The 20,254-nt window shown below is 38.0% G+C and overlaps 1 protein-coding gene across 28 annotated transcripts in view; it reads left to right on the top strand.

Annotated features, from left to right (window-relative positions):
- Positions 1-20,254, top strand: part of CLASP2 (cytoplasmic linker associated protein 2) — a 204,308-nt gene that overhangs the window by 157,679 nt on the left and 26,375 nt on the right. For 15 of the 28 annotated variants that reach the window (XM_047769742.1, XM_047769725.1, XM_047769706.1 and 12 more), the window contains 3 exons: positions 353-516; positions 1,309-1,387; positions 5,377-5,520. In XM_047769742.1, coding sequence (XP_047625698.1) covers positions 353-516; positions 1,309-1,387; positions 5,377-5,520 — 387 coding nt within the window. Of the gene's footprint in view, positions 1-352; positions 517-1,308; positions 1,388-1,519; positions 1,571-5,376; positions 5,521-20,254 lie in introns of all 28 variants that reach the window. The other 13 variants (XM_047769668.1, XM_047769665.1, XM_047769634.1 and 10 more) reach the window with 1 other exon arrangement.

Genomic DNA, 20,254 nt, shown 5'->3' with positions numbered 1-20,254 from the left:
CTGATGAGCCTATAGGTAGTTCCTCTTCCTAAATTTCAGGTAAAATGGATTTCAGTTCAAGCTGTGGCATCATTGACACCCTTAGGTGTGCCAGCCATTATGGCGAAAGTTTCTTTACCAAGTGATGCTGCATGGAATAGCTAATTGTCGAACTTCGACAGAAGTTGGATAACAGTTCAAACGTACTCTTGTATCACAGAGTCCAATGAAAAGCAAGAGAGATTGTTTTTCCGCTTGGCTGCCAATCGCTGTGCCTCTGATTCCTGTATTCCTTTCTACTTCACTTTTGAATTGATCATAGAGATCAATATTTCCTCCTTTTTCTCCTCCCTCCCCCATTTATCCACTGTAGGTGTTCAGCATGTTTTTGGAGACTCTAGTGGACTTCATACAAGTCCACAAAGACGATCTTCAAGATTGGTTGTTTGTACTGCTGACACAACTGCTAAAAAAAATGGGTGCTGATTTGCTTGGGTCTGTTCAAGCAAAAGTTCAGAAAGCCCTCGATGTTACAAGGTAAGAGTTTCTCCTTATATTTCAAGTTTAATCAACAGTAATCAAGAATATTTAGTTTCTGTGTTAAAAATTCAGATTTCTGAGTCCTTTCAAACCATGTAGACTGCATGAACTCCATTTGAAAATTGTTAATGATGGCAGTTTACATGGTATATTTAATGCAACTAATGGTCCTTAGTTCAAACACTGCATTTAATCTATAAAAAATTTTATTGACATTGGTTGAGTAATTCAGGGTTGTATTTTATTTTAATTAAGATGTATCTGAAAAGTAGAATTGAAGATTTTATTCGATCTAATGTTAAAATATTTTCTAAGTTTAAAAAGAATGTTTTATTATGCATTCTTTTTTCAGAAGATTTTGAACCAATGATATATTTCTACTTTCTTGTGTAGATTGTTGAAGTGACTTATTTCAAATATCCATTTACTAAGTTGAGGTGAGTCTAGAATTCAGATATTAGGTATGGAAACATCTCTGATAATGTTGAACTTTTACTGGATACGTTTTTCTGATTAAATATGTAACTGAGGCAAGAAATCATTATTTGCCATAGTGTTGCTTTTTAACCTTCTACAGGGTTAAAAAAAAAAATGTTCAAATTCTTCTGGGAGTAGCTTTTATTGTATTCTTTACCACATAGACTGTACCACATACAGATACTACTTCATGCATGCATTCTGAATGACATTGTGTTTTTGTGTTAAGCATAATCTTTTGTTAAGTTTGCTAAATGCTTACTTACTGACTTAATTTTGATTTTGTTTTGCTGTGTTCTTTTCTTATTTCAGAGAATCTTTTCCAAATGATCTTCAGTTCAATATTCTAATGAGATTTACAGTTGATCAGACCCAAACACCAAGCTTGAAGGTAAAAATTTGGGGTCTTTTGAAAACATTGTAAAGAATTGAAGTATTTTATTCATGAAGTTATGTTAATACTTGTATTTCTGTCCCATGAGAAGCTGTTCAATCAGTGGATTTTGTTTTTATAAACTTTCAGACAGTCAAGCCAGCACTTCGGGACCAGCTTCACTGTTTTTGGAGCTCCAAGGTTTTTTTGGTTTTGTTTTAATCTGCCTTATATCTTTTCTTAACTCTCTACAAACTGCAGTGTTTCAGATAATATTTGTATGCATCTATATATTCAACTACTAACCCTTTGTAAGCCTTTAAAGCATGCACAGATTTGATTCCAAATGTTATTCAATGCCAGGCTATCTTTTGGAGAAGCTTACTGGAGAGACACATTTAGAAGGCAACAAAAGTATGGCCATCTAACCCTAAGCTGTTATGCAAAATCGCTCTATAAAGTCTTATCTAATTTTATGTTTGTGATTTCCCAATTTTTACTTTTTTAACTTTTGAAGTTTGAATAGATATTTTGGGCAAAGTGACAGTTTTGCCTACGTATTTCAGTAAACGAAAGTTTTTAAGTTTAATCTCAGTGCTACTGTTCTCCAGTTCTTAAATGAAACAATAATTTTCTTTTTGCAATGCAATATTTCTGATGTGTGCATAAAATTTAATTCAGGATTAACTTTTTCAGCTGTCATTAGCACACACTTTCTAGTTAATTTATGTGAAAACTAGGGTGATTCCTAATTTTGATTGAAGGAATTGGGACAAGATGGCAGAGTAGAAGGACCTAAACTCACCTTCTCTCACAAAAACACCAAAATTATAACTAACCACTGAACAACCAAATTTTGATTAAAAAGAACTATTTAACATAAAAGAAATAATTTAAAAGATGTGCGCCTGAAATCTTTACTAAGATGTTTCTTAGTGAGTTTTCTTAAATGAGATTAAAATCAGGGAAATAACAAGCATATGTGCATTTACAAGCCTTGTCTTTTTCTGCTCTGTTCTGCACGAAATATGTTTCTACAAGCATTTTTGCCTAGGATTGATTTTCCTTTAAGTTTTTGAATATGATTTTGCCTTAAAAGCACAGTTATATTTCATACCAGGGTTGACTTAAACTCAACATAACATTTTTTTCTCAGAGCTGCTTTGTGAAAGAGGTTCCATCTGTTTTGATTTTTAAAAGTGACCTGCAAAAGAATGATCCACTTGATATCATTGATAAATATTTTTTAAACTTATTTATCCAAGCCGTTGTGCTAGGTATTTCTAGGAGTATAAAACATTTTTATCATTATTATTTATGATACATGATAAACTGTAAACTGTGCTAAGAGTTATGATTTAGGTACTGATGGTAGGTATTCAAGTGCTGTTGAAAATGTATATAGAGATGTTTCATGGGCCAGTAGCAATGGAGTTCTAAACCATTAGCTTAAGAAATAAGAGCCATAGGTCAGTTGATAGAACAAAGTTGCTGAAGGCCTGAAGAAAAAGACAGTGCGAAATAATTAGCTTCCCTATTGGAAAATATACTGGTCATCAAAGAATATTTTCTCTAAAAGCCATATATACATATATATGTATGTTATATAAAAACATAATATATATGTAAATATATATATATACACACATTATATTATATGCACACACGTAATGCTGTAGCGGAAAAGCATTCTTCCACCAGTGAATTGATGTTTTAGGATAGCAAGGAGAAGCTATATTGGAGCCATACCTTATGCTGAAAATAAAAGTAATATTCAGGAGTTCCTGTTGTGGCAGAGCAGAAACAAATCCACCTAGTATCCATGAGGATGCGGGTTCGATCCCTGGCCTCACTCAGTGGGTCAGAAATCTGGTGTTGTCTGCGAGCTGTGGTGTAGGTCACAGACACAGCTCAGATCCCACATTACTGTGGCTGGGGCTGTGGCCGGTAGCTGTAGCTCCAATTTGACCCCTAGCCTGGGAACTTCCATATGCTGAGGGTGCGACCCTGAAAAGCAAAAAAAAAAAAAAAAAAGAATCCAGAATGTTATGTGCTGCCATAATTTAGTTGGGCCTGCTACTGCAAAATTTACGATAAATCTCTTTCCCTCTCCCCTATACATTTTACTCAGAATGGCTTATAGATTCATTCTTGTTTTTAATACATTTCTTAAAGTTATAGCTACTTCTTAAAATTCATTTATTATGAAATGAAACATGTAAGTTGATGACTTCTGTCTTTTTTTTTTTTAACTGGAAGCAGAAGGGGGAAAATGTACAAGAGTCAGAACTTTATTTTAACATATACACCTATGTTATTAATTTGGGATATTACTTCCCAGAGACTTTATTTGAACTGAGTAAAAAAATAGCATCTTAAGATCAATGGTGGTATAGAGGGATAAGGAACTGGTGTTGTCACTGTCACCGCAGTAGCCCAGCTCGCTCCTGTGGCGCAGGTTTGATTCCTCACCCAGAAACTTCCACATGCTATGGGCATGGCCAAAAAAAAGATCAATAATAAGGGAAGAAAGAGCATAGAAAACCTGATTACCTTATTCTTTGACAGTATTTTTTCAAATTTGCTATTTTAATCATATATTTAAATCTTCCTTTTTCTAAGTCTGCAAATCAGCATTTAATAAATGTTCAGCATCAGCTATATCCAAGGACTGTGCTCTATGCCAGATGCCATTTTTAAAGAGCACTGGTAGGAGCTCCCATTGTGGCTCAGTGGAAACGAATCTGACTAGTATCCGTGAGGACACAGGTTCCATCCCTGGCCTTGCTTATTGGGTTAAGGATCCAGCATAGCTGTGAGCTGTCGTGTAGGTTGCAGACGCTGCTCAGATCTGTCATTGCTGTGGCTGTGGCATAGACCAGCGGCTACAGCTCAGAATCTACACCTAGCCTGGGAACTTCCATATGCCTCAGGTGCGGCCCTAAAAAGATAAATAAATAGCACTGGTAAAGTCTTAGAAAACTGTTATTTAGCAGTCCTAGAATTTCAGAAGATGTGACTTTGAAAACAGTGGTTCTCAAACTTTTTTCCCCAGCATACCTAAGAAAGTAGAAATAATTTAACAACAGCTTACTCTAAAGGTAAAGAAAGCTGCATCTGAGAAAGAAGCATGTTTGCTTTGCATCACCTCCTACTGGGTGTGTGTGTGTGTGTGTCTGTGTGTGTGTGTCTGTGTCTGTGTCTGTTTTTTTACAGCTGCACCCGTGGCATGTGGAAGTTCCCAGGGTAGGGGTCGAATTGGAGCTGTAGCTGCTGGCCTACACCACAGCCACAGCAACATGGGATCCAAGCTGCCTTGCATCTGCGACCTACAGCACAGCTCACAGCAATGCCAGATCCTTAACCCACAGAGCAAGTCCAGGCATCAGACCAGCGTCTTCATGGACACTAGTCCAGTTTGTTACCACTGAGCCATGGCAGGAACTCCCATCTCCTGCTAGTTTTGAAGCCTGTATCCTGCCACACACTTAGCCTCCATGCAACCCACACATCAGGAATTCCAGGGAGAATAAGACTTTTTAAACTCATATGTGACAGTTCTTTTATACAAATAAGTTGTGTTTCTTCTCCAGTGATACTTGTGTAAAACTTTTTTTTTAATACCTCATTTCCAAAATACTTTGGTTCATTTCTCCAAGAGCCAAATTATACTCAATTTATAAAGACTGGTTCCCAGGGAGATCTAGACAAAACTCAGCTGTAAGCCCTGAAGGAGACTCCAGAAGTACCTAATCTTACCAAGAGACTTCAGCAGTTGTTCAGACGGGGGAATAAAACTTTTTAAATTCTGCCTTGTGTGAAAAAAAATCGCATTATCACATACTTGTACCTCCAGTAGGTAGGTGATTATATAACTTCTCTTTTGTTGTTGATACTTTTTCATTTTGTGTTTGTCCAAAGAATAATCACAGAATTATTTCTGAAGTGTTCTCATTGCCCCTTAATGACCAGCTGATTGCCCTTTCTCATTGTGCTTACCTCTGCAGGTGAAGGTTGCTATCCTCAAATACATAGAAACTCTGGCCAAACAGATGGATCCAGGAGATTTTATAAATTCCAGTGAAACTCGCCTAGCAGTATCCCGGGTCATCACTTGGACGACAGAACCCAAAAGTTCTGATGTTAGGAAGGTATGTTTTAATTTAAGGTTTAGAAGGTAAATTAGAAAAGCAAATTAATAATTTTGTATCATCAGTGGAGGAAGCTAATATTTTCAGAATGTTATCAGTTAGCATAGAGTTATTAGTCTAGCAATATGTGGACCTTTTTAAAGAAAATCTTCTCCTTTAAATTTTATCTAATTAATGAGATTTCAGCTTTCAAGCTTAGAGTCAAAAATAGCTGCCCTTGCCACAATCCTCCCAACCTGTAATCTTATAACCATTTAAAATATTTCAAATTTTTTTCCCTTCCATTTACTTATGTGTTTCAAGTAAGAGTTTCAACTGTTTCCTGATTTATTACTTTTAAGTGTTATCTGTTGATCTGTTGATAGATTTAACATTATGTATCTGTCTTTCTGCCTTTATAAATGAAGACTTTCCCCTATCCTTTCCTATGCCTTTCCCAGTAACCTTCAACATGAATCAGTTGTTGGTAATCAATAGAATAAATTTAATTTGGTATAGAAGGGAAGTATTCACTCCTATACCATATGTTTTATTACTGCCTCCTTCCTTACGCAAACTATTTGCCCTAGTGTTAATAATTTGCCTTAAAAAAACTTTTTTAATTTGAAAAAATTAAAACAAAAAAGGAGTTCCCATTGTGACTCAGCAGAAATGAACCCGACTGGTGTCCATGAGGATGTGGGTTCGATCCCTGGCCTTGCTCAGTGGGTTAAGGATCCAGTGTTGATGTGGTGTAGGCCGGCAACTGTAGCTCCAAATCAGCCCCTAGGCTGGAACTTCCATATGTTGCCAGTATGGCCCTAAAAAGCAAAAAAGTAATAATAATAATCTGCCTTAAGTATTTGTTCATAGTTTTAACATCTCCACCACATGCTAATTGCTGATAGTTTCCATATGCTCAAAAACATAGGTTATTTATTTTCTGGAAAGTTCCTTTCTAGACCCTACGTTCTCTCCACCATCTTTTTTTATCTAGGGCCACACCTGCAGCATATGGAAGTACCTGGGCTAGGGGTCCAATCAGAGCTTCAGCTGCCGGCCCACGCCACAGCCACAGCAATGCCAGATTCTTAACCCACTGAATGAGACCAGGGATTGAACCTGTGTTCTCTTGGATACTAATTGGGTTAGTTACCACTGAGCCATGATCGGTATCCCTCTTCACTGTCTTTCTGAGACTTTTCTTCAACCTTAGTCATTTGTTTCTTGCATGCTATTGCTGCTCTTCCTTGATGGGTTATTTCCTTCAATATTTGCTATCAAGGAGTACATAGGATATAAGTTTTGTGATCTTTATTTCTAATTATGAACACTTCACCCAACAACAGCAGAATATTCATTCTTCTCAGGTGCACATGGAACATTCCCCAGGATAGACTATATATTAGGCCATGAAACAAACCTCAATATTTTTTTAAAGGATAAAACAGTATATAAAGTATGGTCTTTGTCCGCAGTGGAATGAAATTATAAATCAGTAACAGAAAGAAATTTGGAGCATTCACAAATCTGTAGAAATTAAACAACATGCTCCTAAATCACCAGTGGATCAGAGAAGAAATCAAAAGAGAAATTAGAAAATACACTGAGATGAATGAAAATGAAGATATGACATAACAAAGTGTATGGAATACAGCTAGAGCAGTACTTAACAGGGAAATTTATAGCTGATAATACCTTAATAAAAAAGAAGAGAAACATCAAATCAATAACTTTACCCACCCCCACAAAAGTAGAAGAAGAGGAGCAAACTAAAGTAGGCAGAAAGAAAGACATCATCAAGATTAAAGCAGAAACTAATAAAATAGAAAAACTTTACAGGTGAATTCTACCAAACATTTAGAGAAGAGTTAACACTGATCCTTCTCAAACTATTCCAAGAAATTGAAGAGTAAGGAACACGTCTGAACTCATTCTGTGAGGCCAGCATTACCCTTATACCAAAACTAGACAAAGATGTCACCAAAAAAAAAAATTATAAGCCACTATCACTGATGAACATAGATGCAGAAATCCTCAGCAAAATATTAGCAAACCAAATCCAATAATACATTAAAAGTATCATATACCATAATCAAGTGAGATTTACCCCAGGGATGCAAGGATTTTTTGATATCTACAAACAATTAGTGTGATAAACCACATTAAGAAAGTGAAGAATAAAAACCAAATGGTCATCATTGTAGATGCAAAAAAAGCTTTAGATAAAATTCAGTATTCATTTGTGATAAGAAAAAAAAAAATCTCTCGAAGGTAGGCATAAAGGGGACATACTTCAACATTAAAAAGCCCACATAAGACAAAACTTCAGCTAACGTCACAATGGTGAAAAGCTGAAAGCATTTCCTCTAAGATCAGGAATAAGACACAGATCCCCACTCTCACCACTTTTTTCAACATAGTTTTAAAAGTCCTAGCCACAGTAGTCAGAAAAGAAAAAGAGGAGTTCCCGTCGTGGCGCAGTGGTTAACGAATCCGACTAGGAACCATGAGGTTGCGGGTTCGGTCCCTGCCCTTGCTCAGTGGGTTAAGGATCCGGCGTTGCCGTGAGCTGTGGTGTAGGTTGCAGACGCGGCTTGGATTCCGCGTTGCTGTGGCTCTGGCATCGGCCAGAGGCTACAGCTCCAATTTGACCCCTAACCTGGGAACCTCCATATGCCTCGGGAGCGGCCCAAGAAACAGCAAAAAAATAAAAAAATAAAAATAAATAAATAAAATAAAAACCTTCCTAAAAAAAAAAAAAAAGAAAAAAGAAAAGAAAAAGATAAAAGGAATCCAAATTGGAAAGGAAGAAGTAAAACTGGTACTGTTTGCAGATGACATGAATACTATATATAGAAAATCAGAAAGATGCCACTGGAAAACTACTAAGGCTCATCACTGAATTCAGTAAAGTTTCAGGATACAAAATTAATATACAGAAATAAGTTGCATTTCTATACACTAACAACAAACTATCAGAAAGTGAAATTAAGGCAACAGTCTCATTTACCATCACATCAAGAAGAATAAAATACCAAGAAATAAAACCTACCTAAGAAGGTAAAGACCTATACTCTGAAAACTGTTAAGACACTGATGAAAGAAATTGAAGATGACACAAGCAGATGGAAAGATATACCATGTTCTCAGACTGGAATAATCAATATCCTTAAAATGATATTACTGCCTAAGGCAGTCTACAGATTCAATGCAATCCCTATCAAAAACCAATGGCAGTTTTCACAGAACAGGAAAAAATAATTTTAAAATTTGTATGGAGGAGTTCATGTTGTGACTCAGTGGAAACAAACCTGACTAGTATCCATGAGGACACGGGTTTGATCCCTGGCCTCACTCAGTGGGTTAAGGATCTGGCGTTGCCATGAGCCGTGGTGTAGGTTGCAGATGAGGCTTGGACCTTGTGTTGCTGTGGCTCTGGTGTAGACCAGCAGCTGCAGCTTCGATTTGACTCCTAGCCTGGGAACTTTCATATGCCATGGCTGTGGCCCTAAAAATAAATAAATAAAAAATTAAAAAAGACAAAAATAAAATTTGTATGGAAACACAAAACACCCCAATAGCCAAAACAATCTTCAGAAAGAAGAGCTCCCTGACTTCAGGCTATATACTACAAAGCAACAATCATCAATACAGTATGGTATAGTGGTACACAGATAGAGGTATAGATCAATGGAACAGAGTAGAGAGTTTAGAAGTAAACCTAGAAATTTACGGTCAGTTAATCTTCAATGAAGGAAGCAAGAATATACAATGAAGAAAAGACAATCTCTTCAATAAATGGTGCTGGGAAAGCTAGATAGCTCTGGGTAAAAGAATGAAATTAGAATATTCTCTAACACTATATGCAAAAGTGAACTCGAGGAATTTAAGATCTAAATGTAAGACCAGATACTATGAAACTGCTAGAGGAAACATAGGCAGAATATGGTCTCTGGCATGAATTGCAGCAATGCTTTTTTGGATCTGTCTCCTAAAGCAAAGGAAAAGCAAAAATAAACAAATGAGACCTAATTAAACTTAAAAGCTTTTGCACAGAAAAATAAACCATTGACAAAACAAAAAACAACCTATTGATTGGGAGAAAATATTTGAAAATGATAAAAAGGGATTAATAATCAGCATATCAAAACAACTCAACATCAAATAAAAAACCAATTAAAAAATAGAAGAACTAAGTAAACATTTTCTAAAGAGGAAATGCAGGTGCCCAACAGGCACATGAAAAAGATGCTCAATATTGCTAATCATCAGGGAAATGCAAGTCAAAACCACAAGGAGATGTCATCTCACACCAGCCAGAATGGATATCATCAAAAACAACACAAATAGCAAATATTGGTAAGAATTTTGAGAAAAGGGAACCCTTGTACACTGTTAGTGGGAATATAAATTGATGTGGCCACTGTGGAAAACAGTATAGAGGTTTCTCAAAAAATAAAAATAGAACTGCCATGTGACCCAGCAATTTCACTCCGGGGTATATATATCAAAACAAACAAAAAACCAAAAAACCCTACTTCAAAAAGATACATTCACCCCCATGTTCATAGCAACATTATTTATAATTGCCAAAATTTACTTGGAAACAACCTAAGTGTCCAACAACAGATGAATGGATGAGGATGTGATGTGTGTGTGTATGTATATATGATATACAATATATATAATATGTATATTTCCTATATATATAATGAAATACTACTTAGCTATAAAAAAGAACAGAATTTTACCATTTGCAGCAACATGGATGGACTTGGGGGTCATGAAATATAACCTTAAAAATTGTGAATCACTACATTGTATACATGTAACATAGTATTATATATTAGATGATTAATATATATCAACTGTATTTCAATTTAAAAAACCAGGAGTTCCCATCATGGCTCAGCAGTTAATGAACCCGACTAGCTTCCATGAAAATGTGGGTTCAGTCACTGGCCTCTCTCAGTGGGTTAAGGATCTGGTGTTGCCGTGAGCTGTGGTGTAGGTCAAAGATGCAGCTCAGACCCCGTGTTGCTATGGCTCTGACGTAGGTCAGTGGCTACAGCTCTGGCTGGACCCCTAGCCTGGGAACCTCCATATGCTGTGGGTACAGCCCTAAAAAGACAAAACAAAAAAAAACAAGCAAACAAACAAAAAAGATTAAAGCAGGAGTTCCCGTTATGGCTCAGCAGTAATGAACCCAACTAGTATCCATGAGACACGGGTTTGACGCCTGGCCTCACTCAGTTCGTTAAAGGATCTGTCATTGCTGTGGGTATGGTGTAGGCAGGCAGCTACTGCTCCAGTTCAGCTCTAGCCTAGTAACTTCTATATGCAGTGGGTGCATCCCTAAAAAGACCAAAAAAAAAAAAAAAAAAGACTAAAGCAAGAACTCTCCCTGGTGGCTCAGCAAGTTAAGGACCCAACATTATCTCTGCTGTGCCTCTGATCACTGCTGTGGTGCAAGTTCATTCCCTGGTCAGGGAACTTCCATGTGCCTCAAGTGCAGTGAAAAAAAATTTAAAAGATTAAAGCAAAAATTAATAAAATACAGAGTGGAAAAACCGTAGAGGAGTTCCAACTGTGGCACAGCATGTTAAAGTTCTGGCATTATCTCTGTGGTGGCGCAGGTTTGATCCCTGGCACAGCATAGTAAGTTAAAAATTGGTGTAGGTTGCAGCTGTGGCTTGGATTCCATTCCTGGCCTGGGCACATCCATATGCTACAGGTGCCACCGAAAAAAATGAAAAAAAGAAAAAAATAGAGAAAGTCAGTGAAACCAAAAGTTGATTTTTCTGAAAGATCAACAAAATTGACAACTTTTTAACTAGGTTGACCAGAAAAAAAAAAGAGATGACTCAAATTTCACTAGAGTTAGAAATGAAAGAAGTAATATTATTACTAACCTTATAGAAATAAAAAGGATTGTAAAGGAAGGCTACCAAAAAAATGTATGCCTGGAGTTCTCGTCGTGGTGCAGTGGTTAACGAATCCGACTAGGAACCATGAGGTTGCGGGTTTGGTCCCTGCCCTTGCTCAGTGGGTTAACGATCCGGCGTTGCCGTGAGCTGTGGTGTAGGTTGCAGACGCGGCTCGGATCCTGCGTTGCTGTGGCTCTGGCGTAGACTGCTGGCTACAGCTCCGATTCAACCCCTAGCCTGGGAACCTCCATATGCCGAGGGATCGGCCCAAGAAATAGCAACAACAACAACAACAACAACAACAAAAAGACAAAAGACAAAAAAAAATGTATGCCAATAAGTTAGTTAACTTAGAGGAAATGGACAAATTCCTAGAAAGACACAAACAACTAAAACTGACTCAAGAAGTCAATAGAACAAGTGAAGAGATTGATTTAGTAATCAAAAAACTACCTACAGAGAGAAGCCCAGGCTCAGATGACTTAACTGGTGAGTTCTACCAAATATTAATATCAGTTCTTCACAAACTCTTCCAAAAGATTAGAAGAGGAAGGAAGACTCATTCTATGGGGGCAGTTTTATCTTGATAACAAACCTAAACAAAAAGATCACACCAAAAAAGGAAGATTACAGATCAGTATCTCCTATAGACTTGGACACTTTTAATCCTTAGCAAAATACTGGCACCAAATTCTGCAAAACATAAAAAGAGAATTATATGGAGTTTTCCCTGTGGCACGGTGGGTTAAGAACCCAGCGTTGCTGCGACTGGGGCATAGGTCTAAGCTGTGGCTTAGATTCAATCCCTAGCCAAGAATTTCCATATGCCGCAGGTGCAGCTAAAAAAGAGAGCAAGCAAGAATTATACACTAAGACTGAGTGGTATTTAATCTAGGAATGCAAGGGTGAATTAACATCTGAGAGTCAATTGTAGTATTCCATATCAGTAATTAAAAGACAAAAACTGCATGACTATCTGAATAGAAAAGACATATGGCAAGATCTAACATCTTTTCATGATTTTAAAAAAACAAAAAACCTAAACAAACTAGCAAGTGAAGGGAAGTACTTCAGTCTAATGCAGGATACCTATAAATATCCACAGCTACTTTATGGTGAAAGATTGGACGCTTTCTCCCTAATATCAGGAACAACACATGGAATGTCTGTTCTCATCATTTCAGTTCAGCATTGTAGATGGGTTCTAGCCAGGGCAGTTAGGGGAGGAAAACAAAAAAAAAAAGAAAGAAAATCCAGATTGGAAAGGATAATGTAAAACTACTTGTATTCACAAAAGATATAATTTTATATATAGAAAATCCTTCAGAATCATTAAAAACATTACTAGAACTAATAAACCCATTCAGCAAGATTGCAAGATATAAAAATCCCTAGACCCAACTCAATATTTGTCATACCTGGGGTTGATAAATATTCCTCTCAGACCCTACCCTGTTCTAATCTTTTAGGGAGGGGAATATAAATCTGAAACCACAGAGCTGCCAAGGGAAAAATTAAAAATCTAGCACTTAGAGCAGATTTGGTAAAATGAAGAGTGTAGACTTTAAAACTAAACTGGCTTGGGTTTAAATATTTACCCTCTCACATTCTATTAGGTTGAATCATATGAAAGTGCAGATATTCAACCATTTTTTACAGTTTCACCTAGTCTCACATTATTCATCCTATATTCTCAAAGGAAATCATTTAACCTAAGTTGTAGTTCTTTGAGTGCTTACAATCAATAGCTTTCAGGGATACTGCAAGATTTAAATGAAAATGTGTTAATAAAAATACCTGACATATAGGAGGTGTTCAGTGGGCATTAGTTTTTCCAAAGGTAGTAAGATGTATGAATCATAGGAAGAGATGGGTATTTCTGGTCAACCCTGAGTTTAGGGACCTGAGAAGGATTAAAATGAGGTGTCTTTAGATTTTGATGGTGGGGGAGGCTGTGTATGTATGGATATATGGAAATCTTTGTACCTTCTCTTCAGTTTGGCTGGGAACCTAAAAAATAAAATCCATTTAAAAATACGGAGAAAAATTTTTCGTCTTTTTTTTTTGTCTTTTTTGTCTTTTTAAGGATGTACCCGAGGCATATGGAGGTTCCCAGGCTAGGGATCGAAATGGAGCTGTAGCCGCTGGCCTAAGCCACAGCCACAGCAACGCCAGATCCAAGCCACGTCTGTGACCTACGCCACAGCTCATGGCAATGCTAGATCCTTAACCCACTGAGGGAGGCCAGGGATCCAACCTGCAACCTCATGGTTTCTAGTTGGATTTGTTTCCACTGTGCCATGGCAGGAAATCCCTGGAGAAAAAAAAATTTTTTTAATCAGTTTACAAAAATGAGTTGTATTTCTAAACACTTGAAATGAATAACCCAAAAACAAATCAAAACAAAAAAAACACACAATTCCAGGAGTTCCTGCTGTGGCACAGTGGGTTAAGAATCTGACTGCAGTGGCTTGGGTCACTGCAGAGGTGTAGGTTCAATCCCTGGCCCAGCACAGTGGATTAAAGGATCCAGTGTATGGGGTGATAGATGCTACCTATTCCATTTGGAGTGGATAAGCAATGAGATCCTGCTGTTATAGCACAGGGAACTGCATCTAGTCACTTATGATAGAACATGATGGAGGATAATGTGAAAAAAAGAATATGAATATATATATATACACACATATATATATGTATATGTATATATATGTTATATATATATAACTGGGTCCACTTTGTTGTTCAGCAGAAATTGACAGAACATTGTAAATCAACTATAATTTTAAAAAAAACCTCCAGCGTAAGTCACACTTGGCTCAAATTCAGTTCCTGGCCCAGGACCTTTCATATGATGCGGGTGCAGCCATAATTTTTTTCTAACAGTAAAATTTTTTTAATTCCATTTAAAATAACATTAAAAGAGTAAAATAGTAAATTTAACAAAGGAAGTGCAAAATTTTTTAGTAGAAACTATTAAGCAATTAAAAGAAATTAAAGGAAATTGAAATAAATGGGAAAACAACCCATGTTCTTGGATCAGAAGACTTAACATTTTTAAGAGGCAGTACTACCCAAAGTAATCTACAGATTCAATGTAATCCCTACCATAATCCCAGCTGGCTTGGTAGAAACTGACAAGATGATTCCAAAATTCATAAGGAAATTCCAAGGGACCCATAATAGCAAAAACGATCTTGGAAAAAAAAAAATAGGACTTCACACTTGCTTATTTCAAAACCTAATATAAAGCAAATAATAATTAAGACAGTATGAAACTAGCAAAAGGATAGACATAAAGACCAGTGAAATAGAATTGAGAGCCTAAAAAGAAAACTATGGCAAATTCTCTCTCTCTCCATTTTTTTTTTTTTTTTTTTTGATCAACCCTCAGCATTTGGAGCTCCTGGGCCAGCAATCAGATCCAAGCTGTAGCCATGAACTAAACTGAAGCTGCAGCAATGCCAGATCCTTAACCCACTGTGCTGGGCCAGAGGTTAAACCCACATCCTAGCGCTCCCAAGAAGCTACCGATCTCGTTGTACCACAGTAGGAGTTCCCCAATTTATTTTTGACAAGGGTACCAAGACCATTTGATCAGGAAATTCTAGTCTTTTCAACAAATTGTTTTGGGTCAATTGAACAGCTACATGTGAAAGAATAAAATTGAACCCTTAACTCATAGCGTATATAAAAATTAATTCAAAGTTATCAAAGACTTAAATGTAAAAGCTAAACCAACTCTTCAGACAACAGGGATAGGAGTTCCCTTTATGGTGCAACAGAATCAGCAGTGTCTCTGGAGCACTAGGAAACAGGTTAGGTCCCCAACCCAGCACAGTGGGTTAAGGAACCAGCATTGTGCAGCTGTGGCATAGGTCACAACTGTGGCTTGGATCTGATCCCTTGCCCAGGAACTCCATATGCCATTGGGAAGCCAAAAAAGAAAACGAGGTGGAAGGGAAATAAATCTTCATGACCTTGGGTTTGGCAATGGATTCTAAAACTAGATAAATTAGACTTGGTCAAAATTAAGAATTGGGCATATTCCATGAAAAGAAATACTGGTCTGCCTATAGAAACCCTTGGTATGTTTTAAGTAAGGGAATGATATGACCTGATTTATGTGTTTAAAGATTATGTTGGTAAGTGTGACAAAAATAGACAAATGTGGAGTTGTCTGGTGGCTCACCAGGTTAAGGATCCAGTGTTGTTACTGCTGTGCTTTAGGTCGCTGCTTTGGTGTGGGTTCAATACCTGGCTCAGGAACTACCACATGTCACAGGTGCTTCCCTGCCCCCCCAAAAAATAACAAACTGTTGCTATGTTATTTAAGGGAGAAGAGGGTAGGAGGAGTAGGGCTGATGTTGAAAGGAAGCTAAGTTTCCATCTAAAGTAGTAGGAAATTATTGGAAAATGTTTCTAGTTGATAAATTATATAAGCATAATTTCTAGTTGATGAATAATTATATAATGTGTAACAATCAGAAAAACAGCAAGCATTATAGAAAAGAACACTGCAGAGCTGAACAGAGGAATTGAGAATTATAAAACCTTTTCTAAAAAGCAGTTTATTTTTTTAAAACCCATAAGTTTGTATTACTTTATTTAAAGACTGGGAAAAAATTTTTTCTTCTTCTTTTTAGGGCTACACTCGAGAGGCATATGGAGGTTCCCAGGCCTAGGGGTCCAGTTGGAGCTACAACTGCCGGCCTACACCCAGCCACAGCGAGGCCAGGGATTGAACCCTCAACTCATGGTTCCTGGTCAGATTCGTTCCTGCTGTGCCACAATGGGAACTCCAAAAGACTGAGAAAATTATTTTTAAATAAATGTAAAATGTAACTAATAAAACAAATGTGACAGAAGATGGCAGAATAGAAGGACTGGAACTCAACTTCTCTCCTAAAAACAACAAAACTCACAACTAAAGACTGAGCAATCTCCACCCAAATGGACTGGAAACCTTAAAAAAGATACCCTACTCCAAAAGAAAAAGAGGAGGCCACATTAAGAAGTAGGAGAGGTGACTTCACGATATAAACAACCCCACACCTCCCGGGTGGGAAGCTCCACAGACTGAAAACTAACTGGTTCACAGAGGCTCAGCTAGAGGAGAGAGAGTTCTGACCCCCACATCAAACCTTCATGTGTGGGGATCTGGCACTGGGAGAAAGAGCCCCTGGAGCATCTGGCATTGAAGGCCAGTGGGGCTTGTGTGCAGGAGCTCCACAGGACTGGGGGAAATGGAGACCTCATTCTTAAAAGGCACACATGGACTTTCACATGCACTGGGTCCCAGGGCAGAGCAAGGTCTCCATGGGAATCTGGGTCAAACCTGACTGCAGTGCTTGGAGAACATCCTGGGAAAACAGGGGTGAATGTGGCTTGTTGTGAAAGAAGGACAATGAAAGCAAAGCTCTCGGGAATATTCAGCAGCTGTCTTTCTCTGGAGGTGGCCATTTTGGGAAAATCTGGCCCCACCTGTCAGTCAGCCCCTGAGAAGCCCCAGGGCAAATGACAATACAGGTGGGATCACAGCCCCACCCCTCAGTAAACAGGCTGCCTAAAACCCCTCCCCCAGGCACACAGCTGCCTCTAATCCCCTCCAGAGACTAAGCCCCACCCACCAGAGGGATTAGAATCAGCTCCACCTACCAGTGGGCAGGCATCAGCCCCTCCCACCAGGAAGCCTACAACAAGTCCCCATACTGACTTCAGCCACAAGGGGGACAGACACCAGAAGTAAGAGAGGCTACAACTCTACCATCTGTAAAAAGGTCACCACACCAAAAACCTATAAAAATGAAAAGGCAGAGAAATCTAACTCAGATGAGGGAGAAAGGAAAAACCCCAGAAAAACAGCTAAGCCGTGAGGAGATTCTCAGCCTCCAGGAAAAAGACTTTAGACTGTTGATGCTGAAGATGATGCAAGACTTTGGAAATAAACTGGAGGCAAAGATGGATAACTTACAGGAAACACTGACCAAAGAGATACAAGATACAAAACTTAAACAAGAAGAGATGCAAAATACAATAACTGAAATAACAAACTCACTAGAAGCAGCTAACAGCAGAATACAGGAGGCAGAAGAAAGAATAAGCGAGGTGGAGGATAGATGAGTGGAAATTATGGATGCAGAACAGAAAAGAGAAAAAAGATTGAAAACAAATGAAGAGTCTCAGAGAACTCTGGGACAATGTGAAACGCACCAACATCCATATTATAGGGGTGCCAGAAGGAGAAGAGAGAGAGAAGGAGACAGAAAAAAATATTCCAAGAGATAAGAGCCAAAAACTTCCCTAACATGGGAAAGGAACCACTCACTCAAATCCAGGAAGCACAATGAGTACCATATAAAATAAACCCAAGGAAGAACACCCCAAGACACACATTAATCAAACTGACCAAAATTAAAGACAAAGAGAAAATACTGAAAGCAGCTAGGGAAAAGAAATAACATACAAGGGAACCCCAATAAGGTTACTGGCAGATTTTTCAGCAGAAACTCTGCAGGCCAGAAGGGAGTGGCATGATATACTTAACATGATGAAAGGAAAAAACCTCCAACCAAGATTACTCTACCCAGCAAGGCTCTCATTCAGATTTGAAGGAGAAATCAAAAGCTTTACAGATAAGCAAAAGCTGAGAGAATTCAGCTACACTAGATCAGCCTTACAACAAATACTAAAGGAACTTCTCTAGGCAGAAAAGAAAAGACAGCAACAGGAAACAGAAATTACCACAAATGACAAGGCTCACCAGTAAAGGTATATATACAGTAAAGATACGAAATCATCCATGCACAATTATACCACCAAAATCAGGAATCATGAGAAGAGGTGGGTACAAATGCAGGACACTGGAGATGAACTTGCAATTAAGAGAACAACAGCTTAAAACAATCTCATATACATATAGACTCATATCAAAACTTCAGAATGACTGCAAACCAAAAATCTACAATTGATACACAAACAAGGAATCTCTGGAGAAGAAATATATCTCATAGTAAATAAGTGCATAATCCACCACGAAGGGGGTCATTTGACATCATTCTTGGAATGATGAAGTCTTCTTAGATCTGATTCTGATTTCCTCTCCATCAAAGAATTTATGATAATTATAATTAAAGAATGCAAATGTACAGTTTTTTAAAATGTGACATTAAAATATAAATTCACAGAAATTAAGCTCTTCATCAAAAAATACTAAAGTGTAGTTCCTCTCGTGACCTGACCTAGTGTCCCTGAGAATGTGAGTTTGATCCCTGGCCTCCTTCAGTGGATTAAGGATCTGGTGCTGCTTCAAGCTGTAGCATAGATTGCAGGTTTGGCTTAGAGCCATTGTTGCTGTGGCTGTGGAATAGGCCTCCAGCTGCAGCTCCAATTCAACCCCTAGCCTGGAAACTTCCACATGCCGAAGATGCAGCCTAAAAAGAAAAAAGAAGAATAGAGCTATTGCATCTTAAATCATGCAGTTTTAAACCTGTATTGTTTGGGAGTTCCCATTGTGGCTTAGCAGGTTACGAACCCAACTAGTATCCATGAGAGTAAGGGTTTGATCCCTGGCCTCACTCAGTGGGTTAAGGATGCCATGTTGCTGTGGCTATGGAGCAGGCCAGCAGCTGCAGCTCTGATTTGACCCCTAGCCAGGAATTTCCATATGCTGCAGGTTTGGCCCTAAAAAAAAAGCAAAAATAACAACAACAAAAACCACCTCTATTGTTTTATGCAGAAATAGGCAAATAGATCAGTGGAACATAAAAGAGGGTCCAGAGAAACTAAAGTTTATGTAGAAGATTAGTTCATATCATAAAGGTGTCAGTTGAGTCATGAGGAAAGGATACACTGATTTGGAAACAATTGGGCTATCTCTAGAGGGAAAATAAAGCTAATTCATTTGCTTAAATTAACTTGAGATCCCTTCAATGTTTCAGTTCCTAAAACTGAATCATAAAATTTTGTTTCAAAATTCAGATAGCTTTATGTAAGCACTGTTAACATGTTAAGAGTGCATACCCACGCAGTATTTATTTTATTCGTAAAACAATGGGCTTATGTTATTGCTATTTTACCATTTTTTTTCCTTCAGCAGTATCTAACAGTCCTCTCCCAATCTCTTCATATATAGGCCTGCATCATCTTTCAAGGCTGTGTTGTGTAGTAGCCATTGCTCCCATATAGCATAATTTAATCATTCCTTTCAGAAGGTCCAGAGAAACTAAACATAGAGTTATGTTGTATATGAGATGCCATAAACATAGAACACCTAGGTTTTCATAGAGTAAGATCAGAAAAAGGAGTTCCCATCATGGCTCAGCCTTAAGGAATCCGACTAGTATTCATGAGAATGCAGGTTCGATCCCTGGCCTCGCTCGGTGGGTTAAGGATCCGGCGTTGCTGTGAGAGCTGTGGTGTAGGTTGCAGATGCGGCTCGGATCCTGTGTTGCTGTGGCTGTGGTGTAGGCCAGCAGCAGCAGCTCTAACTTGACCTCTAGCCTGCCACATGGGTGGTCCTAAAAAGCAAAAAAAAAAAAAAAAAAAAGGATCCAAAACAAGATATGCACATTTAGATACAAGTCATGATCATGAACTCTTTAGGTTTCTTTCTTCTCTTAATTAAGTTTCTATATAATCTGGATTTCACAATTTTTTTTTTAATAACTCAGTTGATTTTTTAGAAAAAGAAGGGAGGAGTTCCTCACTGTGGTAAAATGAGCTAAGAATCTGACTGCAGCTGCAGAGGTGCAGGTTTGATCCTTAGCCCCTCGCAGGATCTGGCGTTGCCACAGGTCCTCAGATTTGATCCCTGGCCCGGGAAC

The sequence above is a fragment of the Phacochoerus africanus genome, chromosome 1 (assembly GCF_016906955.1).
Source record: "Phacochoerus africanus isolate WHEZ1 chromosome 1, ROS_Pafr_v1, whole genome shotgun sequence".
In the NCBI taxonomy this organism is placed as follows: Eukaryota; Metazoa; Chordata; class Mammalia; order Artiodactyla; family Suidae; genus Phacochoerus; species Phacochoerus africanus.
The sequence above is the reverse complement of the archived record's forward strand: the minus strand, read 5'-3'. Positions and strand labels throughout refer to the sequence as shown.